Raw genomic sequence first — 27,362 nt, 5'->3', positions numbered from 1 at the left:
ATTAACTGCTTAATCACACAAACATGACCCTGCCCTTGGGACCTGTGGTCCCGCTGATGTGCCACACCATCTCCTCCATGCTGTGGTGGGCGTCTGAAAGGGGTGCCAGGTGTTCCTTCCCAAACCTACAGACCCTGATCTCTGAGTCTTCTTACGTGTGAACGCAGCAGGATAACCTGACTGAGAAATGAATCGGTTTCTTGCATTCTAAACGCTGGAGCTTGAAAGACGTTTTCCTTCCTCTCTTGGGAGGTCAACAGTTTCCTGTCCTGAAGATCTGGCCCCCCTTGTGTCCCTGACTGTCACGGGGTGGGAGGAGCTTGGGTCCTCCAGGGTTTTAAGGCCTGGGGAGAATAGCACTCCAGCTCCCGTGGCTTCTGCGGGAGGCTGAATACAGAGGTCCCTCAAGCAGATGGGACTGTCCATGGGCCTCAGGGATCTGGGGGTCCACTGTGGACGCCTGCTCTGCTCCAGGCCCTGGGAGAGTGGAGCTGGGCACCCAGGATGGACGGCTGGACCACAGGCAACATGAACTGAGTGAAGGTCATTTTTTTGCTGATTTTCTGAACCACATGAGCCCTGGGTTCCTGTCCAGCCCCGAGAGAGAGGGGAGTCCAGTTACAGAGTCTGTATTTCCTTCAAAACACAACGAGAATTATGCCTTGAACAAGTAGATTTTTTTCACTAAAAATCGAAAAAAAATTTTTTGGGGAAATTAGGTTTATTTATTTTAATGAAGGGACTAGGGATTGAACCCAGGACCGCCTCCATGCTAAGCACACTACCACTGAGCTATACCTGCCCCCTTCACTAAAATTTTTTTCACATTCATATTTCCACTCCTGCCTACACAGTAAATAATATCGCTGATCAATAGTTGATTCCCAGCGCTCCTGAGCACTAGATTACTGGGAGGAGGAGCTGACACTCTGCACCTGGCCATACCGAGAGCTTTCTCACTCACAGTTCCACGGTTGAGCCCTGTCTTGCCGACCAAGAGTGACCGCAGGGCCCGAGGGGCGCAGCCAGGGACAACTCCCAGCACCTGGGCTCCTCACTCAGCCAGGGTAGGGGGCTGCGTGGGACTCCTGTGCATCGGTGGGGGGGTCCCCCCAGGATCTGGGCACAGAAAGGGCCTGAGGGATGATCGGGTCTGTTGCTTGAGAGTAGGAGAAAGCAGTTCAGAGAAGCCAATGGACAGTGTGGGGAGGAAAGGAACGCATGCGTGTTCTGCCCTTCATTATCTTCTGGTCCTCACCTCTCCTTCCTAGGCGGGACTCTGATGTTCGGACTCTCCCAGCCCAGGAGCACGCTCCTGAAAGTCGGGGTGCCGGGTGGCTTCCTCGAGGCTTTCCACAGCACTGATGGGGTGCCGTCCACAGTCCCGGGTGCCAACCCTGCTGTCAGTTCTCTCCATCCCTTGGGCAGAAATGAGGCGCTGTGGGTGAATCTGGCATCTTAACCCATTAAGTTCGCGTTTTTCAAAGGCGTTTTCCAAAATTGGATGCTGGAGGGAAAGAGCATCCTTCCTTTTTTTCCTTTTTTAAAAAAATTTTTTTGGGGGAGGGAGGTAATTAGGTTTATTTATTTACTTATTTATTTTTAAATGGAGGTGCTGGGGCTTGAACCCAGGACCTTGTGCATGCTAAGCATGTGCTCTACTGAGCTATACCCTGCCCCGCCCAAGAGTACCCTTTCAAATTGCTGGTCTAGAAGGTAAAATGTAAGTGATGACAATTAATATGTGACTTACGGGGGAAAAAAATAACAGAACAGACATTCTGAATGTGCAGAGGCCCTTTGGCTGAGCAGGCCAAGGCAGAAGGGGGAGCTGTCACAGTGGACTCTGCGCCCTTTGCCATGACTCCAGCTTTAAATGACGCAGCAGCAATTACCAGTGCTTTGCGTGATGCTCAGGACTGAACTTTGTAAAGGTCTCAGCTGCTGTGACATTCAAGAGAAATTAGCTCAGGAAATTTTTTCTTTCTTGACCTATACCAATTTCCCCTTCTCTATGAATAGCGTATCTTTGGTTTAAAACATCTCATCTGAATTACTCACAAAAGAGGCATCTTTAAAATAGCCAGCCTCCACAGGAAGGGGTTTAGTATCATATTTTACATCGAATTGTTCTGTGTGTCCTCTAACTGCTTATTGTGTATACGGATGATTTTTACTACTTTTGTCTTTTAATTCCCTATTAGTTTGTGTGTATATGATTTCCTCCCTTTACTGTCTGTTTGCTGTTACTGGTAAGCTCTTACACTTCATAATTTCCTTCTTTCTAGTTGTGGCCTCTTCTTTTCCACCTAGAGAAGTCCCTCTACACTTGCTGTAAAGCTGGTTTGGTGATGCTGACTGCTTTAAACTTTTGCTTGTCTGTAAAGCTTTTGATTTCAGTGTCAGATCTGAACGAGAGCCTTGCTGGGTGGCGTACACTTGGTTGCAGGATTCTTCCTTTTCAGCACTTTAAACACATCGTGCCCCTCCCTTCCGACCAGCAGAGTTTCTGCTGAAAAGTCAGCTGAGAGCCTTCTGGGAGTCCCCTTGCACGTTATTTGCTATTTTTCTCTTGTTGCTTTTGGTATTTTCTCCTTATCTTTAATTTCTGTCCATTTAATTACCATGTGCCTTGGTGTGTTCCTCTTCGGGTTAATCCTGTTGGGATGCTCTGCGCTTCATGGACTTGGGTGACGGTTTCCCTTCCCAGGTTAGGGAAGCGGGAGAGGTTTAAGGCTGTTGTCAATCCAGAGGGATTGTTTTACCTCCGTTGATCAAGTCAAAGACAGAGCCAGGCTGTGGGTATTGGTCTTTGGGTTGCCTTTGGTAGCTGTGCAGCAGCAGAGAAAACAATTTGTCCGGGATCACAACACCAGCTCCAGCACAGTTACCGAGAACGCGGATTCTGTTCCAACACCACAAGCCTCGGGGGGGCCTTGTGGCCGCCTCTCTCCCTCCTCTTCCGAGGCGGTCAGCACTCTATCTATGGAGGTGTGTCTACTTTTACTTTAACCTGAGCACCCAATCCCCACACCTTGTGGCCTTTCTCTTGCCTTCTGAAACAGACTACACTCTATGCAGTGTGTATCTCTCTGAATAAATCTACCTTTACTTAACTGTGGCTCGCTCTTAAATTGCTTCCTGCGCAAAGCCAAGGACCCACGCCTGGCGGGGCAGATCCTAGGGGCTCCACTCCTAACCCTAACCCTCCTTACGCCCCACATCCGTTTTTCCTGTACCAGGGAGAGCCAAGTCAGGTTTTACGGGGGTGGGGCGGGGTGGGGAAAGTGGGGTGGAGGGTTGGGTGGAGGAGGAGACTAGAAGCTCTTAGGGGCACGGGCCACTGAACACTGAGTTTCACCCTGTTGCATCCACCTCCTTTTCTTAACAGATGGGAAACCGAGGCTCAAGGAGGTCATCTACCTTGCCCGCGTTTATAGGAAGTGACAGTTCTCCTATTTCCCCCCAAGCCCATGGTCTTTCTTATTTTCTCTTCAGCACCCACTTGGGGAGTAGGGATTGTACAAGAAAGGAGAGAATTACAAAGCAGCCTGGAGTTCTCTCTAGGGGGACTGGCCTGGCCAGTGTGGATACAGGAACAAAGGGAACACTCAAGAAGTCTGGGTACCATGCGTTCTGGGCCCCACATCCAGCAGGCGTGTGATGGAGGCACCCAGAGCCGGACTGCGCGCCCCCCTGGCTCGCGGGGTAACGTGAGTTGTGCCGCCTCCCCCTCCCCACTCCCGGAGATCCTGGGCGGCCTGCCTGCGGGGAACTCACCGGCCTGCTCCAGAGCCACCATCGTCGCCTGCTCGATCAAGTCCCGCTCGATAAAGCTCCGGAAATCCTCACTGTACACGCTTAGGTCCGGCAGCTGGAACGTGTAGATGGGCATCTCCAGGGGGAACTGCTCGTTGCTGCATTCGCTCGCCACGTGCGACCGGGCCAGAGAGACGATGGCCGAGCTGGCGTGGGAAATGCCGCGGGACAGCCGCTTCTCTGCAGGGGAGGGAGAGACCACCCGGGGCTGAGAGCTGCTGGGCGGGGCGCTCACACGACACACATCCCACATGTGCGCGCGCGCGCACACACGTGCACGTGCGCATGACACAGACGCACGTATAAACATGCGTGGCACACACGTGGTGCACACGCATACGTATGAACACAGGAACACATGTCCATGTACACACACACACACACACACACAGGCATACACACGTACACCTGCACACCCATTACTCCCCACTAGCCCTGCCATCCTGCCAGTGTTTCCCGCAGCCTCCCTAATGCTGGGCTAACACCCCCACCACTTGGCATATGGCACGTGATCAGGGAGTCTTGAAACCACTTAGGAGGCGAAGGGCAAGTCCATCACACAAGTGCCCTTCAGCATCCTTAAAGATCATCAGCCTTGCTTTCTGGGTCTTAAGTTACATCGGACTCAGCTCAGCAGAGCTGCCCTCTCCCAGCACCAAATTCTACCAGGGCAACTGCCTTTGTTTTTATGCATTTACATCTTTCAAGTGAGAAGCAACCCATTCGCCTTCCTCCACTGCTGTTTGGATTTTAAGATAAGTTACCTTTACTAAAGTTACTCTGATAAGCACATACATCCCACCCAAGTGAAGGGTCCCACGACACAGACAGTGAGTGGGGGAGGGTATAGCTTAAGTGGTGGAGCCCAAGCATGAGGTCCTGGGTTCAATCCCCAGTACCTCCTCAGATCAATCAATCAATCAATCAATCAATCAATCAAATTACCTCCCCCATCAAAAAATAAACAAAATTAAGAAATAGTGAGCCATTTGTGGCTTCTCTTCTGTCTGAATGTTTCTGTTGTCACAGCACTCTCAGAAAATGATGGTCTAAACACAATTCTGCTGTAAAGCAACTATATTTCATCAAAAATAAATACATTTAAAAACTGATGGTCTACTTGGGTCTTACTCTACCTTGGCTTTCCGACCAAGGGGTGAGAAATGCAGTGCAGAATTTCTCTAAAGGACAACGTGTTACTTTCCTAGGAAGTCAATCATCCAATCTAAATGCCACAGCAAAGAAAGTAGATATATTTGAAAACATACTTTTTTTTTTTTTAAAAAGTCCTGTGCTTAAGAGGTAAAGAATTCTTAAATATGTGATGTTAGGAATAGGTTTTCTTTTTTACGTCAATATTTGTAATAATGAAGAATTCTTTTAGCAAGGCAGTAGTCCTCAGGAAAACAGAATTCAAACTGGCATTTGAACGAGTATTGTCTACACAGAATGGCAAGTTCATTAGTACGTGTGCTCACTCAGGCCATAAGGATTCCCACTCCCATTAGCCTGCTCACCGGTCGGGTTCTGTGCTTTGCCTTTCTGAGGCCTTCCTGAGACTCACTTCTGGTCTTGTGTGCCGATGGAAGACCTATGCCCCTGCCTTCGTCCAGAACAAGAACTCTGCTTCCACACATGTGAGAGTAGTGCACAGAAATGCTATTAAAGTCATTTTGCTAAATTAGGTTAAAACCAAGAGGCTTCGGATCCTGGGGTAATTTGGTTGGTTTTAAATTCAAAGTTAATTGAATTAACTTTGGAGACTGTCATACTCAGTGAAGTAAGCCAGACAGAGAAAGACAAATATCCTATGATATCACTTATATGCAGAATCTAAAAAAAAGACAACAATGAACTTACTTACAAAACAGAAACAAACTCACAGACATAGAAAACAAACTTAAGGTTACTAGGGGAAAGGGGTGAGGAAGGGATGAATTGGGAGTTCGAGATTTGTAGATACTAACTACTGTATGTAAAATAGATAAACAACAAGTTCCTTACTGTAAAGCACAGGGAACTATATTCAATACCTTGTAATAGTGGAAAATTCAGTATCTTGTAATTCAATACCTTATAATAATGGAAAAGAATCTGAAAATGAATATATATATGTGTATGTGTATATATGTGTGTGTGTATATGTGTGTATGTGTATACATATATATATATATACATATATATATATATATATGAATCACTATTCTGTACACCAGAAATTAATACCTTGTAAACCAATTTCAATTAAAAAAATTAATTCTCAGAAGCCTCATATATTTGCACATCAAAATGAATGGTGAGCCCCAGGGACAGAGTATTCCAAAATGGATAATTTTGATTCATCTTCAGTTTCATTCTGAGACCAAGACAATTGAGTATGGTATATTTTGCAGAAGAGTGAGAGGAGAGGTCAGACCACCCAGGCCATGAGGAAGAGGAGATGGAGCACGTGGGCTGGCTTGTGTCCCTGGGAGTCACCCCCTCGCTTCTGCTTCCTTGATCCCATTCCCTAAGAGCAGGAGCAGAGGAGAACCCATGCCTTTCTACCCCTTACAAGCTACCCCTTCTTGCTACTAGCTACCTTTTGGGAATCTGGGAGAGGAGGGACTGCCCCATCTTTCAGGACCAGATGGAGATGGACATCAGTTTGCTCTAACACCCGAGGTGATGTGAACCCACACTGCCCTCAACAGTGGGAACATGCTGGGTGGGCCATCTATATGCCTTCTTGGCTCATCAATCAGCACCTATTGCTGATGGAAGAGGACCTTGGAAACATTGACTCATAGTGTGATAAGATGTGATTAGACAGTTTCAAATAGTAAATATTAGGAGTCTGAGGGGAAAAGCCTTTGAACTAAAAGTAAATGATGTTAAAGGTCACGTAATGAGAAACATGTGTTCCTAATTCTAATATGTCCTAACCATCCCCTCCATGAACGCACATATGTAACCACACACACGCACACACACACTCATACACACACACTCGCAAACTGGTTCTTTAAACATGAACTCAGCAGTCCTTCTTTTGGAAGTATAAATTAAATAAATAAAGCAAGAATTACAATGTTCAAAGTTATGCCCCCAGAGAAATAAGAGGGATTTTAAAACAGTGAGAGGCTGGACAGAATTTCCCAACCACTGACAAAGCCAACTCAGATACCTATGATTTAGGCCATGGGATGTGTATTAATTCTATTTTCTGTATCCTTGATGGTCTGGCATCTGGGGCCTCCCTGACCAGGCAGAGGATTTTCCTACAGGATTAGCCAATTCTTAGAGCTACCGAAGGACTCATCCAGGAGTGCATCTTTCTGGTGCAAAGCAACCAATTCAGGGCCTGTATGTACTCCTAACCACCTCCTCCAGCTGGCTCTCACAACAGCAGCCCATATGCCTACCCTGATTACCCCAGGGCCAGGTACCACAGAACTGCAGATGGCCCGTAGGCCCCAGAGAGCCAGCTGAAACTATCCAAACTGGCCAATCCTAAGTCTGCCTGCCCTGCCTTGCCTTTGCCACAGAAACACAATAAAGGCTCCTGCCCCTGGTCTTCCTCTCTGTCCCCTCCCGACCAGCCCTGGCGCTTCTCTGTGTGGCCCTGCATGGCATGCCATGCCTCCAGCTTCTAGGGAGCTGTGAGCATAAGGATCTCTCCCTCTACGACAGTCATTTCTCTGTCTGCGTGTCTTACCGTGTCTGATTAAAGCAAACCCTGGGTCCGCATTAAAATAGGTGGACAAAACTTTTCTAAAAGGGGCAGATATAAATTTTTCAGGCTTTGTGGGCCATACAATCTCAGCCACAATTACTCAACTGTCTCTGTAGCTCTAAAGCAGCCATAGACGGTGTGTAAATGATGGGCTTGAGTGTGCTCTAATAAAACTTTATTGACAAACAGGAAGTGGCCAGATTTGGCTCATGAGCCATTGCTGACCTCTGATTTAGAATCAGGAGGGCTTTATTTTCCATTTTAGTGCAATATGATTTCAGGAAGAATCCAATTAAAGGAGATATAGATCTAATTCAGAAACTACAATGTCTTTTTAAAAATTTTTTTAAAAATCTTTTTTGGGGGGTGTATTAGGTTTATTTATTTGATATTTATTTATTTTTTAATGGAGGTACTGGGGATTGAACCCAGGAAGCTGTACAGGCTAAGTACATGCTCTACCACTGAGTTCTACCCCGACCCCCTACAATTTCTGTTTTATTAAAAATACATGTTCACAAGGCTCAATTAATGGAATTATGTTATGATATACCTCTGTTTTTTTCTGAATAATATCTGATAAACATCAGATGGCAGCAGGTATCAGTTACACTTTTTAGGTTCTGGTTCTGTCAACCTCTCTGAAAACGGAAAGGAGGCTCCTTCTAGGCCCTTCCATGGGAGGATGAGATAAGGGTTTGGATTGTTTGCCACTCCAAAGGGCAGGAACGGCCATGTTGCCAACTGTCTGGATTTCCACTGTGCGGGAGATGCCAGGAGGCTGTCCTTGGTGGTGCTGAAGGAAGACACAGTCACGGAAGACCCAGAAGGGAAGACCGAACTAAACGATTAGAAGAGGTGGTTCCTCCAGATTCAGATCTGGTGGCAGACATGAAGGAGGAGGACAAGACAATGGACATGCCTCAGCAGCTCTTCCTAGCCCACCCAGGAGGCCCACTGGAGCCGGAGAGTGGGAGTGGGCTGGGTTCCACGGGGAGGGGCTGAGGGAGGCTGTTCTGGCTGTGCCTCTCCCCTCCCCAGCCCAGCCCTGGGCAGGTCACTGCCTACGCCATCCCCACTGCAGTGTGGGCCAGATACTGTGTTGGCTGATGCCAGCTGGAAGAGTGTCAGGGCAATGCTGGTGCTCAGCAGGGACAGGTACCAACCACACAGGAACAGGTGGGCTGGCCAGGCCCGCCTCTCCTCTTCTTTCTTACACCCCCCTATGAGCTTGCCAGTCACAACAGAAGGTGGCAGCCCCTGGAAATGAAAAATTTCTGGAACAGAGGGTCTGGGAGGTCCCCTAAAGAGAAAAGCAACCATGGGGAAGAGAGCAAGTGGGGAGCATTCTGAGCCCAAATCAAAGCATTCAACGCTCACCGACTTGAGTGCACATCTCCCCAAGCTCCATGCCAACCAGAGCTCATGCCTTTGTCCCTTTCCCCTGATACCATAAGCTGAGATGGCTGCTGACTGCAAGGTGCTGTGTGCTCGGGGGAAAACTTAGGAAATGTCTGAGCAAGGCAAACACTGTTACAGAAAGTCCACAAAGTACTTGTGCTGGAATGCACCAGGAGGACAAGCTTTTAAAATAAGCCTAGCAAATGTGTTCAAAGAGATAAAGCGAATGCCAGAATGTGGAATAATAATAATGAGAAGGAGCTTATTTGGAATGAAAAATGTGAATGCTGATTAACAGAATGGATTCATGTGAAAAATAAATTAGAATGTTAGAAGATCAAGTCAAGGAATCCTCTTAGAAGGCATGAAAATGAGATGCAGGAAGCCAATGGGGGGGATGGAATGGTTTCAGAACATTCAAGGAAGGTAATCTGAACCTAGAATTCTCATGCCACCAAACAGAAATTTAAGTATGTCATGTAAACACCTTTAGTTACTTGAGGTCTTAGGAGACTGATCATGCAATAATTCTTTTAGAAAATAGTCTTTGAGGAAGCAGTCTTTCAGCAAAAGATAAATGTGAGTAAATAAAGTTAACTGTTGTCTAAACAAGCAAAAAGAGCCTAAATATGATTGAGAGCCCAGGAGGCAGGAAGGGAGAAGATGAAAACAGAGACACATGTCTTTTTTTTTTTTTTCAGGATAAAATATAGTTGTGGATAAGTTTTAAAAATTAACAGAGAGAAAACCTAAATATAGGTTGTAATAGAACGGGGGTAACTATAACATAAATAGAATGGATAACTTTCAAACCAATTGAAAAATTAAATAGGCAGAAAAGATAGAATAGGAGAAAGACACATACAAAAAAGTGTGGCAAAGAAATCACATAACATGAAGCACAGACAGGACTATCATAAAAGTAAAATAAGTGGATTAAATTCACTGCTTAAAAGACAGAGACTCTTGGATTGGACAATAAAATAATATCTGATGATAAACTACTTACAGGAATCACATTAGATACAGAAGGATAAAGAAGCATTGAAATAACAGATGAAAATGCTATTCCAGGCAAGTATGAACCAACAGAAAGGCAGGGTAGAGGTTTAACATCAACTAAAACAGATTTAAAGATAAACAATTATGTGGGACAGAGACTCTCTATATATTGGTAACAAAGCACATTAGAGCCAGATGACTTAACAAACATGACTACATATGCAACTAACAATATAGCCCCAAAATGTAGGAAAGTATGTCGATAACTTTGAATTTCAGGAGATCCTGGAGAGCCAAGAGAGGCCACTCTTAGCCATGAATGCATAGGAATGTAAACATTTTGTGTGGCAGAATATTCTGTGAACAGTTGTAAGGCAAATGATATAGCGGGAGATACAGGTTGGGAGGTTTGATCTAATGCAATGGGAGATATTAATATACTTTATATTAATATACCTCATATACAAAGATAATATATGTTTGTCTTCATTATTAAGAATGCTACAAATTGATAAGAAAAATGCAAACAAATCAATAGAAAAATGGGCAAAGTATGTGAACAGGCACATCACAAGGGGAGATCTAACTGGCTAACGAGCAAATGACAAGATGAAAGTTAAAAATACACTATTTTCTTTTTAACCTTCAGAGTAGAAAAACAATGTAAAATCATTGTGAGAATATCCAGTCCTGGCAAGAATGAGGGGGAACACCCCGTTTCACACATGGTGAACAGATATGTGCTTGGGAAAGAAATCCTGAAGTTATTAAATTAAAAATTCACATGCTGGCACAGAAAATCCACTTTGGAAAAGCTAACCTATAGAAATAAAAGCCCTAGTATGTATGAACTGCAGGCATAGAGTTCATTTTAGCATCGCTTGTAGTGTCAAAACCACCACCACCAACAAAATCCAAGAAAAAACAGAATCACTGTGAATATAGGCATGGTTTAAAAATGATCACATGCTGTGGAATAAAATATTAGGAGAGTACGTTTGTGATTTATTGCTGAAGGAAACAAGCACTTTGCAAAGGGCATTATGTGCAATGGGCTCTGACGTGTTTGCATTTTGAACAAGCAAAGTAGGAAGAGACGGAACAGGATGCAAACACTGGCTGGTCTCCCTGTGACCTGGGAGTTGTGGAGAAGAAAACTCTCACTTTTTTTTTAAAGATAAATATGCATTTCATGATTTATTTTTATTTTTGTTTTTCCCTTAATGGAGGCACTGAGGATTGAACCCAGGACCTCCTGCCACAAGAGCTCTATGACTAAGCTATACCTCCACCCCCTTACGTTTTCTTTATATATCTTTGTATTGCTTCCTGTGTTACAATGAGCTTTTCTTACTTCTGTAATTAAGAAAAGGGATAGAGAAAACAGAGGTTATGGAAATGATGAACACCAGTGTGAAACAGGTTTGGAGGCTGTGCCACTTGGGGAATAATTGAAGGGACCAGAGAGGTTCGGTCTGGAAAAACCAGGCATCCAGGAGGCACATGGGGGCCTAGGGAAGTGGACTCACTCTCCTGTTTTTCTGAACCAGGAATGGAAGCTGCAGAGGACAGTTCTGCTTAGTAAGAGGCATGGTGCATGGAGACACTGCTCTGTCTGCAGGTGGGAGGCTGTGACCTGGCCGTTCTCTGCTCCCCTACCCCAGTCCCCTTGTGAGCCATGGTGTGCTGGCCAGGGAGCTGGTGCCTGGCGGGGTGGGGTCCCTTAGCCGGTACCTTGGGCGATGTCCTCCTGCCGGGGCAGGCAGGGCCGGTCCGCCGTGTGCCCGGGAGGGGGCGGCTCTCGCTCCGGCTGCTTGGGGCACCTGCCCTCATTGAAAACAGGTGGCAGGTTGGCTGTGTGCACCTGTCGGAGCTGCTCATAGTCACTCAGAGCGGCCGTCAGGTCCCAGTTTTTGCCTGGAGATGAGAAATTGACAAGAGATCACAATACTGATGCATGAATAACGGTCACGTGGTAGGAAATAACCAGGCAAAGAAGGGTTTCTTTTAGCATGGGTTAACTCAGGAGCTTCCCACCAGCAGTTCTCATTTTTCTAAGGGATAAATGGCCTGATGTCTACTCTCTAAGAGTACCCCCCCAACCCCACATTCACATTTTTATTAATGTCAACTGTTTAAAAAAATTTTTTTAAACAGTGGCACAAAAATGTTTCATGGAAGCAGTCTCACAATCTGATGACCTTCTGAAATAGTTAAGCCACACCAAATAGGAATTCCTGTTAATAACACACAAAATATTCTTTTTTTAAAGAAAAGGAAAAAAGACAAAAAAGGTAGGGAAAGAGGAAAGGAATCAGATGTGGAGTTAAAACTCACTGGATTCGGTAGGTGAGGCTTGTTGGTAGAATACATGGCGGAAGCAGAGTGGCAAACACAGGTTTATAGTCTGTTATTTTTTTAAACCAGTTACCACTAATACAGAGGCCCTGCAGTACTGACTTCTTATGTGCCCAGAATGAACCAGAGGAGCCAGTGTTCTACACCCACGATGTCTCCTGAAGTCTGTGACTATCTACTGTGACACCTTAGATTCACACACACACACTGCAGAACATTCCATCCCTAATTACCCACCCCTCCCTGAAAATCAAGTCCTAGAGCTTACGCTCCAAGGGGAGCAAAAGCGAGAGGAAAAAAGCGAATGAAAAGAATCCCCACATTCTTGGCTTTGGTTCACTATTTCACTTCTTCCTTTAAGCTCAGTTTGGGAAAGGTGGGGGCTCCAGAGGGACGGCTGGGTGAGAGCCTGGGGGAGGGGGCGAGAGGAGACTTCAGGTGCTGAATCAGGTGAGATGCCGGGCAGGACAGGTGTGCCTGGCCCGGGCAGCGCTCAGCAGGCCCCCTGACACTGGGCTGGGGGCTGGGTGCTGGGTGCTGAGGCAGACTCTTCACAGCACTCGGGAAGGGGGGTGGTGCTAACTGCAGGGAGCTGGACTCAGCATGGGGGCTTCAGTTCCCAGCCCTGAGAGCTGGTGGACTTCTCATGGCAGGAAGGAGGCATCACCCGCTGCACCTGATCCTACCAGGCATCACAAGCTTTTTAAAGGCAAAGAATTAAAAGCTTAGCTTTAATTTTTAGCTTTAATGTTAAAGAGCAAATAAAATCTTATCCCCTCCTGATTAACTTCAAATTCCAGGTATTAACTATATTGACAAACTCTATGTGGAATTATGTTGTATACACACAGCACGAGGCGTTGCCTGTATAAAATAGGATTTGAATATCTTCCCTTGGTCTTTCTACTTTTTTTTTTTTCTGGTGCAGACGATGCTATCAGTCATCATGTTTAAATTCTATCAACACGGTCTTTTACAATGTAATCGTATTTTTTAACTCCACAGTCAGCTCACAAAGACACAGTAGGAGCATCTTTGTACATTTTGGGGTCAGGAAACCAAACTAAGGCATCTGGGCTATTTAACAAAAAAACCAGTCAGTGACGACAGGTGGAGGTTCTGGTGTTACACGGCCCTGTCACTGTTTGTAGTTGTGTGGCAGCAGTAGTGGAGGGTGGTGGCAAAGACGGAGCTGGTTTAGGGGAAGCAGTTGAAGCAGAAATTCCAGCATGTGCTGTCACTCTTCCACGTGACTGCCGGTCACAGGAGAGAATCCTGCACGTGTGATCACAAACGCACTTTTGAGTCTAAGTGGTGGTGTCTATCCAACGGGCAGTCACGTTCCAGAGTGCAGGTTCCAGGAAGGGCAGGACAAGACCCTGCCTTTAGGGACGTGATTCCTTAGCAGGGGTGATGACCTGGGTGGCTGCCTTGCTCTACAGCAGGGCTGACGGTGGCAAGTGCCCAAGGGAGGGTCGAACCTGTGTGTGGAAGGAAGGTCGGGGAGAGGGAAGGTCATGGACGACTGAGGTTCTATAATGAAATGCAGACACGGTATCATGGGAGTGTGTATTAGTGGTGACACCAGCACGACGAATCCTGGCGACGGGAGAGGAGGGACACAGCCCACGTGGAGCACCTGGTGTGGCCGGAGATGTCATCGTCCCCAAGCCCCACCGGGAGCAGGCACCATTCTAGCTTCTCACGAACAGAAAGTGAGGCTTAGAGGGTTACAGCCTCGAACCACAGTCCTTCACTTGCTACACTGCAGTGTTGCATGAGAACCCTCCAATCTGGATGCATCCCCCGAGCTGCAATCTCACCCTGCACGGCTGCCCTGGACACAAGACCTGGTCCTGGCACAGCTGCAGCCCCCCCACCCCCATCCCTGCCGCCCCCCAGCTCCTGCTCCCAGGAGCCAGCCCACTCCTGACCCACCATGCTTCTCCCACCCACAGGAAAAGAGCCTGTCCAGAGGAGACCCTTCCAGAACTGCCCATTTACATTCCCACCACAAGGCGGTGATCACGCGTCGCCTCTGTGGACCACAGCTACGGGGTGGGGGGCGTGTGCCCCCACTGCATCTCTCTGTTAGAGGATTGCCTGGGGCAATGCCGGGAGGCAAGCGTCCAGCCACCAGCAAAAGCCCGTCCATTCTGCTTTCCCACCCTGTGACCTCTCACCCTGATTTTCTGACTGGCTCATGCCTCCGTGTCCTCCCATCACTGTCCTGCACTCCTGCTCACTTTGCTACACACCTGCCTGTATCCTTAACCGGTGAGCATCCTGGCTCTAACCTATGCTGCACCTCATAGCAAACGGAGATCCAGTAAGTGTCAGGTGAGAGCAAACATGGAGGGGAGGAGGGGGTGGCACAGTCCACAAAGCCTAGCTCCCAAATGCTGGCTTCTGAGATTTTAAAGAACTCCTCAAGGATCCAATACTCCAATGTCCGTGCACGTGGAAAGGGTCCAAGAGGCCACTGAGTGGGAAGGAAACAGGGTGGTCGACAGACACACTCATCAGACATTTAGGGGGTCAGAGCCCCTTGAGATGGGCTTCTTACTCTGAACAATTCTGAAGATGGCAGCTCAGGACAACCAGGAGCACAAGTGGTGACTTGCAGTTGGGGGATGCCCCAGGGATGAGCTTGACGCTGGTAGACTGCAGACGTTGTAGCTAAAAACAGGAAGTCTAGGGGCGAGGGACAGGCGTGGGTCCCTGGTGGCCTGGAAGCAGGGCTTGGTGCTCAGAGAGCAGAAGTTTCCAGCTCCCTTTTCATCTTCTCCACTTTAAGTCTTGGAGAGTCCCAGCAGATGTCACATGGAGGGAGGATGCGATGGAAAGGCACAGAGGTCCCATGGTGACACCATCACAATGAGGGAACGGGCTGAGGCCAGATGGAATCCCCAGGCTGTGGGCCCCGAAGCAAGAACACTCCGCTTGAGGGAGGAATCAGTCCCTCAGAGCAGTGAGAAGCACAGGCTTTGGGCTTGGCCCTGCCTCCCAGCTACTTCCCTGACGGTGAGGACAGCAAATGCATCACCCTGAGGAACCTCACGTTCCTTTCCTGTACAACTGGGATAGTAAAATCCCCCAAATGAAAAGCCTTAGCAGGGTTAAGTGAGATGAGGAGATTGCATCTGTAAAGATCTCAGTAAGCGGAAAGCTCTCAGTATCATGACCCTTCGTGATCGGTTTTTGCTTATGTCTAACTTCCGTCACTTATGGTTGACATCCAGCCAGTAAGTGATAGAACTGAGATTCAAATCCAGGTTTGTCTTGATGAAAACCCAAGCTTCTGGGGCTCCAGTTCCCTTGGACTTGACCTTGTTTGGGGCTGCTGACCACCCTTATAACCTCCCTCTTGGTGCCTGTCTGTCAACACTCTGTAACGGGACTTGCCCTCCTTCACCCAGATCCCTTCATTCCCCCCTTTGCAGAGTTCTCACCTGCTGGGTCCTTACTCTCTTCCCCAGAGACTCACTTGTACTACGTGAAATTCTCATTCTGGTGTCCCTCATGCCATCTCCAGAACCCCGGCGGGCCACCAGGCCACTGTGAGGACACTAGAATACCTCACTTCAACACAGACATTTTAACAGCCCCTAACCTATGACTCTGAACGCTCCATGCCCCATTTTCTGCCTCCTTTGCTTTCTCTCTGACCTTAAAGCACAGAGTTTCCCCCATTTTCCTTCTTCTTGTCCTTATTCTCTTAATTCACATCCTCTTTTGAAGATGAATCCCATCTCATCATAAATCTGGTTACAGTTTGTATCCTAAGCTTCAAGGCCAAATATTCAACTCTAGCAGATACTAACTGACGACCCGGTTTCTACCCTCCTCTAATTCTCCACGCACGGAATGCTGATTTATTTGCAAGAGGAATCTACACAGCAGGAAAGACTCCTTTTTCTCCTGCCGCCGACCTGAGGTCTTCAAGTGATGTTCCTGTCCCCCTCCCTTTCTGTATTTGCTTCCTCTGTTCCTTCTTCCAGCAGTATTTCCTCCAAGCAGCAGAACAGCATCACTATCTGGAAGAATTCGTCAGCCCAAAGCCTTGAGAGAGGGAGGCAGTTGCCTGATAAAAGCTTCCTTCTAGGTGCTGCCTTGGCTTGTGATTGGCACGTACAGGTGACTGGGGTACCAGCAGGACAGGTTTCACGGTCGGTACCCACACTTCCAGCACAGCTGGCTGATGGAGTGTTTGTGCTTTAAGCTTCTATTCATTGTATTTTATTTATTTAATTTTTACTTATTTTTTATTGAAGTATAGTCAGTTTATAATGTGGTGTCAATTTCTGATGTACAACATCATGTTTCAGTCATACACATACATACATATATTCGTTTTCATATTCTTTTTCATTATAGGTTACTACAAGGTATTGAATATAGGTCCCTGTGCTGTACGGTAGAAACTTGTTTATCTATTTTATACATAGTAGTTTGTATCTGCAAATCTCAAACTCCCAATTTATCCTTTCCCACCCCCTTTCCCGCACTGGTAACCATAAGTTTGTTTTCTATGTCTGTGAGTCTGTTTCTGTTTTGTAAATAAGTTCATTTGTGTCTTTTTTTTTTTTTTTTTTTTTTTAGATTCCACATAAGTGATATCATATGGTATTTTTCTTTCTCTTTCTGGCTTACTTCACTTAGAATGATGATCTCCAGATCCATCCATGTAGCTGCATTTTTTTTTTTTATTGTCTTAAGAGGAACATCAAGGGAGGTTAGATCTCATGTGAAACAGCATATTTTGTTTTGTCTCTCGAAGGGTATGCGGTGCCTTAATTGAGCACTAAAGCATGGCATCTATGCAGGAAAACGATGAAGCAGAGATACAGGAACTCATAGGAAAAAGTGAGACAGGAGCTGATTAAACTCAGGGGAAGAAAGAAAAAGAAGTCAAGTTATGAGGGAGCAGAGAGGAAACAGGCACTGAGAGCATAGTAAGGACCCCAACAGTGAAAATTAGTAAAGTGAACACCATGAAAGAGTTGTAGAAAAACACAGGGTTAAAGAGAAATGGTGGATGTAGACTATCGGTTAAAGAAATACCACGTGCATATCGTTGGAGCCCAAAACGAGAAATCTAAGACAGTGGAAAAGAAAGAAGACTTTAACAACTATGATTAAAAGAGAAAACTTTTTTTTTTTTTTTACCATATGGAGAGATTGTATTATTTCCTTATAATCAGGCCAGCTCAACAAAATGATATGTTACTTAAATTTGTAAAATACCTTGGTAATAAAATTTCATGCAATTTTAAAGCAAACGGCTTGTCATGTGAAATCACATCACATTGAACAGGCACTGTAGTTCACATTCTGGGTGCTTGTGGTCTCTCCTTTTGATTTTCAAAAAAACGCCAAAAACCAAAAGAAAAAAGAAATTAAAATATACACAGGACCATGCACATATATTCTATCTCATAAGTTCAGAAAAAATAATTTACACGCAAATGTAAATATGAAAACAATTACAAAGTATAATCTCTTCAATACCCTTTCACTAATTCAGAAGAAACAAAGTGGACAGCCATCAAAGAATGATCTTGGGTCTCCAATCATGGAAAAGTGAAGGCAAATCAGGAACAGGGGAGACGGCAGTTTTAGGACAGGAATCTAAGACCAGCAATCATAGATTTAAAATTTTTTAAATTTTCAAAAGAGAGAACTTCTGATTAAATACTTGACCCTACACATTGAAACAGCAGATTGTACATAAGGAAACTGTCCTAATGTAATCAACATGGTATCATCTTATCACATTATTGTGTTTTAAAGATAAGGAGAATGATTTGAATATTTCAGCAAAAAGGCAAGACCATCAGGCTGGTAACACACTTCTTGGCAGCTACATTCAGTGCCTGAAGATGATGGGGCCACATTTACAAGATACTGAAAGAAAGAAGTGTGAGCTAAGAATGTTTGTACTCATCCAGGCTATTCCCTCATGGATAAAGGCCACAGACAAACCATCTGACACATGTATGAGTTCAGGAAATATGACTCAAATGGGTCTTTCTTGAGGAAACTCCTGGAAGATGAGTTCCAGCTAATCGAGAATGAATGGAGGCTTAGCAAAGGGAAATTCAGGCAGCAGTAAGTAAATGTGTGTAACTGTACATCTAAGTAAAAGCAAAGGCACCAACACAAATGACAGAGGAGAACGTCAATGTTCTGCCAAAACCAAAATGGGACCATCCACCAAACTGACAGAAGGGAGGAAGTAGAATCAACTTACAGTGGCTTCAGCTGCACTACATGGGAGTATAACATGATATTTAAAGTTGACAGATCAAATATAAATGTGTGAACATACATAATAGTACAAGGGGAAACACTAAAAATGTATGAACAACATACTACTAACTTGGAAGGTACAGGAGTGAGGGAGGAGGAAGAAGATATAAATTAGTGTTATTGAAGTAGATCCTTGGAACACATTTTAAGAAAAAGGGAAAGAGACTAGTACCTAAAGGCAGAATTTTAAAAAGTAACCACTAGATTAAAAACATAACTCTTCTAATTATCAGAAATGCATCTAAAAATAAAAAGCTAATAACAGAGTAAAATGGACTTACCATATGATCCAGCAGCCTCACTCCTCATATCCAGAGGGAACCTTAGTTCAAAAAGACACCTGTACCCCAATGTTCACAGCAGCACTATTTACAATAATCAAGACATGGAAGCAAACTAAATGTCCATCAACAGATGACTGGATAAAAAAATTGTGGTATATTTATACAATGGAATACTACTCAGCCATAAAAAAGAATAAAATAATGCCATTTGCAGCAACATGAATGGACCTGGAGAATGGCATTCTAAGTGAAGTAAGGCAGAAAGATAAAGACATATGATATCATTTGTATGTGGAATCTAAAAAAAAGGACAAACTTATTTATAAGACAGAAACAGACTCATAGACATAGAAAACAAACTTATGGTTACCAAGGGGGAAGAGGGTGGGAAGGGGCAAATTGGGAGTTCTAGATTTGGAGATATTAACTACTATATATAAAATAGATAAACTACATTTATATTGTATAGCACAGGGAATTATATTCAATATCTTGTAACTTATGGTTAAAAAGAATATGCAAACGAATATATGTATGTTCCTATATGACTGAAGTATTGTGCTGTACACCAGAAATTGACACAACATTGTAAACTGACTATCCTTCAATAAGGATATATTAAAAATAGAGTGAAAGTCATTTAAATATTTATATATAAATAGAAAATATGGCAGAACTAAGATCAACCATGTTTGTCATATCTATGGATTTAAACAGGTTTAATGTAGCTGCTTAAAGAAAAGGATTTTCACATTACCTCTGTGAATGAAAAATATTGCCAGCCATATCAGTAAACAAAGGATGCTGTGGCCATCAAGTCATCAGCGGTTACTGCCACCCCTGACAGTGAGTGGAGGGAACTCAGGATGCAGACAAGCAGGCAGTGTGGCCTCTGCTGCCACCCCCAATGGTGCCCCCTGAGGGGACTCAGGATGTGGAGGAACAGGGCACTGGCCCGAGACAGCCAGGTGCGTCTCAAAGGAATGATTTCAATGAGCCCAGACCATTGCACCTTCCCATACACAGAAAGCACTAAATTCCTTAACTTGTGATATTTGGTTTTCTTTAATTAACAATAATCTTTTGATGTTCCAATCACTTGATCTTTGTTGCAAAAACTCCTATATATCCTGGGTCCTTCCTTGCCTGGGCAGAACAGTTTCTTAGAGCCATCTGAGAGGCTACCTCCTGGGCTCGAGTCCTCAGAAAGTCCGCCGAATAAAACACAACTCTCAACTTTTATGCTGTGCATTTTATTTCAGTTGACACCTCAAAAACCAACTTTTTTTTGTAGATGGAAGACATATTGAGAGCAAAGTGACTCAGAAAGGTTGTCATTAATGAGGAAGAAGCACGGATTGTCAGGTCTACCAGGCAGTGATAGAACAATGATGACACGACCACCAAGAGAACAATACAGGGGTCCTGATCTTCTACCCAGCAAAGCAGAATTTGGGCCAAAAAAGCACTGAGTAAGAGGGGGAAGGCCATTTTCTTATGTATAATACATATTACTTTATGATGCTAAAGGGTTCAGTCCACAATGGAGATGCATTAATCATGCTTTTTATTTTCTGGGTTTTTGAGGGCTTGATGACCTGGCAGAGATCGCCCTGCTCAGAACTCTCTAATTCCCAGTGATAGCAGACTGCTCCTTGCAAGCATGCCTTTCCTATGACAAAACCAGCCAATCCAGAGCCCACACCTCTCGTCACCTCCTTGGTCAGGCTCTCACGCTCACTCTGGGCCAATATTCTTCTTGCTAGTCACCCACGCCTAGAGACGGCTCTGGGCAGCCCCTCCACCCTGGGGCCTGAAATCGTTCCACCCAGCCGATTCTCCGCCTGCTCCCCTAGCCTGGCCCGTTCCTTCCTGCAGAAACCCCAATAAACCTTGTGCCCACGTCTTCCCCTTACCCCACCTCTGCCTCCAGACCCACACAGCTTGCTTCATGAAGATCGGGTCTGTGTCTGTGTCTGTGTGTGTCTTATCATACCTGGTGGAAACAAATCCCAGGCTCACATTAAAACAAGACATAAGAAGTATGAATATGGGTTGATTAAAAAAAAAGGTAAAAAGTTTATAAAGCAGAAATTACCACAAGATGCTAAGATAAACACAGTGACATGTACTGTTAACAAAAGAACAGCTCCTATTTGTAGCAACAGCCCCAGAATGGCAAGCCCCCCACAGAAGGATTGCTTTTTGCTCAGGGACCGCCTTTGGTGTGGGTTGGCTGAGCTGTGTCCCACCCACCTTCCCACTTCAGGATTCAGGCTGACGCAGCAGCTGGTCTTAAGAACTGCCCAGCAATGTGGAAGAGGGACAAAGAGCCCTGGAGTACCTCCCACTAACGATCAAACACTCTGGCTCACAAGTGACGTCTCATTTGTGTTCACAGCCCGTGGCCAGAGCGAGTCAGAGGACCCGTCCACCCACAGGGGCCAGGACGGGAGATGCACCCATGTACCCACTAGAGGGAGGCAGAGAGTCGGACACAGTCTGAACGGCATTAATGACCTTCGTATATAAACCAAAACGAGTGAGAAGACATTATGGCAGAGAATATTCTATTTATAATTGTAAGTAAAAGAAAAAGTACCAAGGAATAAACGTAAAAGGGATGTGTAAAACACGTACGTGGAAAAGTTATATTATCCCTGAAAGGCACAAAAGCAGAACTGCACACACTGTGTTCTTAGTTGGGAGACTCGATATCGTTTCTACCCAAGCTAGTTTGTAAATGTAATATGATCCCAAGAAGAAATATAAGCACGTTTTTTCCTTCTTGGAATCAGACAAGCTGCGTTTAGCATTCATTCGGAAAACTAAGCAAGTTTAATTAATGTTCATTTCGAAAACCAAGGAAGAAGAGCCCTCTTTTACATCCTCCTGTGAGAACGGGGGAGAAGCCAGCAATGACACGTCCCAGATTGCCTTCCTGATGGCTTCCAGGTTCCCAAACGAGAATCGCTCATACAGGGTTTGGAAGGCTGCAGAAGGAGCAGCCCTGGCACTCCACCGTCAGCTGCGCGCAGGAACACGGAACGCACGGCTCCCGGGGCGGGGCGCGGGGTGCCGCCCTGGGGAGGCCGGTCCTCAGTCCCGGGAGCCACAGCTGCTTCCAGAGGAGCGCTCCCCACAAAGGGCTTCGGTGCTTTGATACAGGGCAGCCTGGCCCCGCTGCCATCCCTGAGGCTGAGGATGACGACCTCCCCACCTGCTTCTCTCCGTGGTTTCCTGCCCTCCGCTCTCCCAACCCTTCTGGTGGTGGTACAAGCCTCTAGGTGCCTGTATCAAATTCCTTCGTGCCCGCAAAGCTGAAGTGTCTTCTGTGTTCCCAAGAGCGCTCTGGCTGTATTTGTGTGTGTGTAGGTATATACTATGGATATTACATATACATCTATAGATAATTATTGGCGCTTGGAGGAAAAAACGAACGTATATATATAAGGTTGCTAATATAGGTTTCTAGTACTTAAGAAGAAGAGGGTATGGGCAAGCCAAGCAGAGAAGACGGCTTTCTAGAAACAGACACGTACATATGAGCCAGGAGAACCGAAAGGAGAGACAGCAACACATCTTGGGATCTTCTTTCAAGGGCAGGCTCACCGGTGACTTTCACGTCCTCACTTTGCTGTATTGTCTTCATTTTCTTGGATAAATTCATATGAATGTTTGCATTAATTTAATTAGCATTAAAATGCTGACTTCAGTTTCCCTGAATGCTGCGTAAACATGACTTGTTGGTCTCAGTAACTAATTGACTCCCTTTTGGTTTTGTCTTGAACAAATATGCAGCCATTCAAAAACGGGAACAGATTCTTCAGACAATGGGTGCAATACTATAGAAAAGTAAGTCAAACAGATGAACTTATCCTCAAAACCGAAACAGAATCACAGACATAGAGAACAAACTTATGGTTACCAGGGGGTAGAGGGTGTGGGAAGGGATAAATTGGGAGTTCAAGATTTGCAGATACTACTTTGTATAAAATAGGTAAAAAAACAAGTTTCCACTGTATAGCACAGGGAATTATATTCAATATCTTGAATTACCTATAATGAAAAAGAATATAAAAATGAATATATGCATGTACATGTATAACTGAACTATTATGCTGTACACCAGAAATTGACACAACCTTGTAAATTGACTATATGTCAATAAAAAAGAATGCAAACAAAGAAAAAAGTCAAAACAGTCAATTTTAGCATTGAGTGATGAGTATTTTGTTACTCTGCAACATCACAGTGATGTGAAATATAACCTCATTAGTATATTTTTAAATAATAAAATAATTCTGAAAAGAAAACTTCCAGTTTGGTCATGCATTTTATACCTATCTATCGATCTATCTATCTATCTATCTATCTATCTATCTATTTATCTAACTCAATCAAATGAAGAAAAGCAATTTCTATATATAGCACATACTAACTCATTTGTTGAACTATTCCACAACCAAAATTATGACATTGTTGTGTGACTATATGAATATGTCCTTGCAGTCTGAGACATTTTATCTTGGGTCTCACAACTCCAGAGCTTATACACAAAGCAACTTTCTAGTATTTCCAGGTGCTTGGGCTCTCTTCCTATACTCAGGACTCGATTAATCCAAACTAAGATGCAAATACATGATGAAATGGCTTTGCAGCCACTGAAGTGATATCTAAACCAAACAGCCAGAAGCTCAGGACAGGAAGTGCCCCGACGCTGCATCACGTGGAGTCATTCAGCAAACACCCATTCCTGAGCCATCCCTCCCCGGGACACTGATGCTATAAAAACGAATACGGACCCAGGTGTGCTTATAAGAGGCCAACGGGGCCAGAGGTAAGACAGACATGGAAGCAGATGCTGTCGGCTGAGATGCTGAGAGGTGTGTACGGAGAGCCGGGCGGGTCTGCATGGGGCCCGACATGCCCCATTATTCACTAGCGAGGAGTGGCGGCTTCCAAGAAGAGGAAGAGGAATGACCTACGCGGTGGCTCAGAGGCTTGTAACATCACCCTCTGCCCAGTGAATTACACAGAAGTGTTGGGGATTCCAGGGTTGTGGGGGCAGATCAAGGGACAAAGATGGCGATGGACAGACAAGCTTCACTGGGCCATGTCTTGACAGGTGTGCCTGGAGGGAAGTCCTCCCAGCAGGGGACTGTCCAGAGGCAACCTGGGGATCTCTACTCAGAAGGGGAGGAGGGTAAGGGAGCTCCTGGGAGACTGGGATGGAGAGGAGGCTTCTGTGTCAGGGGATGTCACTCAGCCTCCCGGGGAGTCTCAGGGTCAGGGAGGTTCGAGGGCAGCAGTGGCTTAGGGTCCTACAAGCCACAGCATCTCCATCAGCAGATGCTCAGGGAAGATGTGCAGGGAACATAAAGCAGAAAGACTCTCCATGGCAAACAGTCTGCTTACCTGGGCTATGTTTAAAACAACTGGATGTGTAAAAATGTGAGTTTGGGCTGGCAGGCTTTGGGGTTAAGGGGGTCTCAGCCTTCAGTGAAGAAACAACCTCAGAGCCACTACTCAGAGGCTGTCTTTGGCTTATTTATAAAGAGGTCAGTGGGGCTGGGCTGCAGCTTGTGGCCAGAGATGACTGAAATGCCAGCATCCAGGTGGAGTTTAAAAAAGACATAGTCAGGGGGAGGGCATAGCTCAGTGGTAGAGCGCATGCTTAGCATGCACGAGATCCTGGGTTCAATTCCCAGTCCCTCCATTAAAAATAGTTTAGGAGTTTGGGATTAACAACAGATAACATTACTGTACATAAAACAGATAAACAACAAGGACCTACTATGTAGCACAGGGAACTGTATTCAGTTTCTTGTAAAGAACTATAATGGAAAAGAAACTGAAAAAAAAATACATATATGTATGTATATGTATAATTGAATCACTTTGCTGCACACCTGAAACTAACATTGTAAATCAACTACACTTCAACAAAAAATAAGAAAAATAAATAAATAAACCTAATTATGCTCCCCTCCAAAGATATAATTTGACTTCAGTCTCAGATGGATTTTTTTAAATCACTTGATTTAGAAGACAAATAAATGAATTCAGTGGCCATTTCATACCAAGTCACACACCCTGCCTGCATTCTCCCTGGTGTCTAAGTGACATGTCCCTACTGTTGCTTCAGTGAAGGTTGACATCTGTCTGGATAAAACCTCATGCTGTAGACAGCATACTTGTGGCTCAGTCTTCTCACTGAGACAAATCTGTTGGCTACTGACTGAAATCACCACCATCTCCAGCAGCTTCAGCAACTAAAGTAAGTTCTCCTGGCCTTCGACCTTGAAATCAGGTTTTGAAAAGAATCTGGATCCCGAGTTTCATAAAATCAAAGAGAGGCGAGCCAGCTGTCCAAAGGGAAGATTCTGTCCTGACAATTCAGTCTGCTTTGCTGGCTGTCTAATGTCAATGACTGTCCCCTCCCACTGCCGAGTGTGGCCCTAGCTCTGCATCCTGTGCCCTGGAGCCACACGGTAGCTGAGAAAGAGATTTACTCCTTTCAGTTTCATTGCTTCGGTTAAAAATTCCCGAGGTAGCTTTTGAAAACTGAAATCAAACCGAATCCTGGAGCGCTAATAAATCACTTCATGTCTCTCTGATGTTTGCCAAGCTAGCCTCCAGGAGGAGTCTTAATTTGTTGCTTCTAAAGAAAGTCTTCCAGCTCCTTCCATCCAATTCTCCCAGGAAGCCCCCGAGCATCCCTTCCACAGTGTACACATACCCCAAGGCTAAGAATGGAGTCTACCGTAGCCACCAGGGTCTGTGTGTCACCCCCCAAGCCACACAGTTCTTCCCTGGGGAGCCAGGGCCCTGGAGGAGGTCTGGCCCCCAAAGTGAGTCATGGAGCCCAGAGCACATTTAAACAATTGCCCTAGGCAGTCGGCTGTCCACACAGCTGAGAGAGGAAGGCTGCTTGACCTTCGAGGATATTTCTGGCTTTTTCAGATTCAACAGAGTCCTGTTGGGACCCTCTATGTACAAAATAGTCAGGTTATAACCACAGAGGGGCTGGGACTCGGGAGAGCTGTGCCTGCACCCTTCCTGGGCTCCCTGGTGGAGCAGGCAGAGTGCCCAGGAGAAGCAGGTGAGGGCGGTGCTACAGTTGGGGGCAGGCTCAGGACCCACGGACAGTGGAAGGCCTGCGGGCCAGGACACTGCCCTCGCACTCATCAGGGATTCAGGAGGCGCCTACTCTGTTCTGCTGTAGCACTCTGGCACCAAATAGTTGCCTAATAGAGTGACAGATGCAAAGAAATAAGGAAGGAGCCCTGACCCTTTGGACGACAGCATTCTTGGTCATTAGAACAGCAAGGTTAGCCCCCGCCACGGGTCTGTGCGGCTGTAGTGTGTCCACGGAAGAGGGAGGCGGCCTGTGCATGGTGTGTGCATGTGGGACACTGCAGAACTGTAGGGTTTTGTTTTGGGAGAGACGAGATCATTGAAATATTCGTAGCTGCAGAAAGAATGTTCTGTTAGTCTTTTACTCTTTTTAAAAAACACTTTTTTTGGTCGAATTTTATTTATTTTAATGTAAGTGCTGGGGATTGAACCCAGGACCTCACGCATGCTAAGTACTTGGTCTAGCACTGAGCTATACCCTCCCACCATTCTTGACTCTTTAAAATTGTAGTATCATTTATACACAACAGAATGGAAGCCGGGACCCATGCTGAGTTCGATGATTTTATTAAATGCCCACCTGCTTGTAACCACAGCCAGTCATGACCTAGACCTTGTCCATCATGCCAGGAAGAGGAGGGTGAGACCTTTCTCCATCCCTCTGTGGTGGTTTCCTATCACTTCATAACAAATCATCATACGTTGTGGCTTTGTTCGAGCAGGCAGATAGCTAGATATGAGCAGAGAAAGGAGGACCCAGACCTAATGGCAGGAATTGGGCTGAAAGGAGGGGCACAGGGTCAAATGCAGGAAACCCTACATCACGTACGCACCAGGGGTTCGTGGGCAGAGAAAGAAAAGTCCCTTGGGACTGATAAGAAACCACACGTTTTTAGGTAACAAGGGTCCTGGAGGCCAACGAAGAGAGGTGGGAAAAGGCAGGAATTTCCAGTGTCTGAATGTAACCTTTTGCTCATTATGCCTTCACTGCAATAAAATTAGCCTTGCAGATTAGAAGTACCCATCATGAACTGACGCCATGACACTTCCAATCCAGACTAAATAAGACAAAAATCCCTCCTCCCCTTGGGAAGGTAGAGTTGGGATGAAAATCAATGACTATGATCCCAAACCCTTCCCTCCCCAATGAATATTCTGCCCATTCATTTTCACACTCTGTGTAATCAATTTGCCAAAGAAACTCAGCACAGCTGCTCACCTGAGTCTGCCTGGTCTCCCCTTGAGAGTGTACTATCCCTTAATAAGTCCTCATTTTACTTTCTTAACCTCCGTTTCTCATCTCTGAATTCATTCTGCAAAGAGACAAGAAC

At 45.4% G+C, this 27,362-nt stretch overlaps 1 protein-coding gene across 2 annotated transcripts in view; it reads right to left on the bottom strand.

The window, feature by feature from the left end:
* OTUD7A (OTU deubiquitinase 7A) overlaps positions 1-27,362 on the bottom strand; it is a 210,682-nt gene that overhangs the window by 45,815 nt on the left and 137,505 nt on the right. For both annotated transcript variants that reach the window (XR_012502680.1, XM_074354067.1), the window contains exons 5-6: positions 11,672-11,854; positions 3,781-3,999 (exon numbers count right to left, since the gene is read on the bottom strand). Coding sequence is in view for 1 of the 2 variants with exons in the window: in XM_074354067.1 (XP_074210168.1) it covers positions 3,781-3,999; positions 11,672-11,854 (402 nt within the window). In the remaining variant the exon portion in view is untranslated. The remainder of the gene's footprint in view (positions 1-3,780; positions 4,000-11,671; positions 11,855-27,362) is intronic.

Source organism: Camelus bactrianus, chromosome 27, assembly GCF_048773025.1.
Source record: "Camelus bactrianus isolate YW-2024 breed Bactrian camel chromosome 27, ASM4877302v1, whole genome shotgun sequence".
Classification (NCBI taxonomy): domain Eukaryota; kingdom Metazoa; phylum Chordata; class Mammalia; order Artiodactyla; family Camelidae; genus Camelus; species Camelus bactrianus.
Note: the sequence above shows the minus strand (reverse complement) of the source record. Positions and strands in the feature narration are given on the sequence as shown.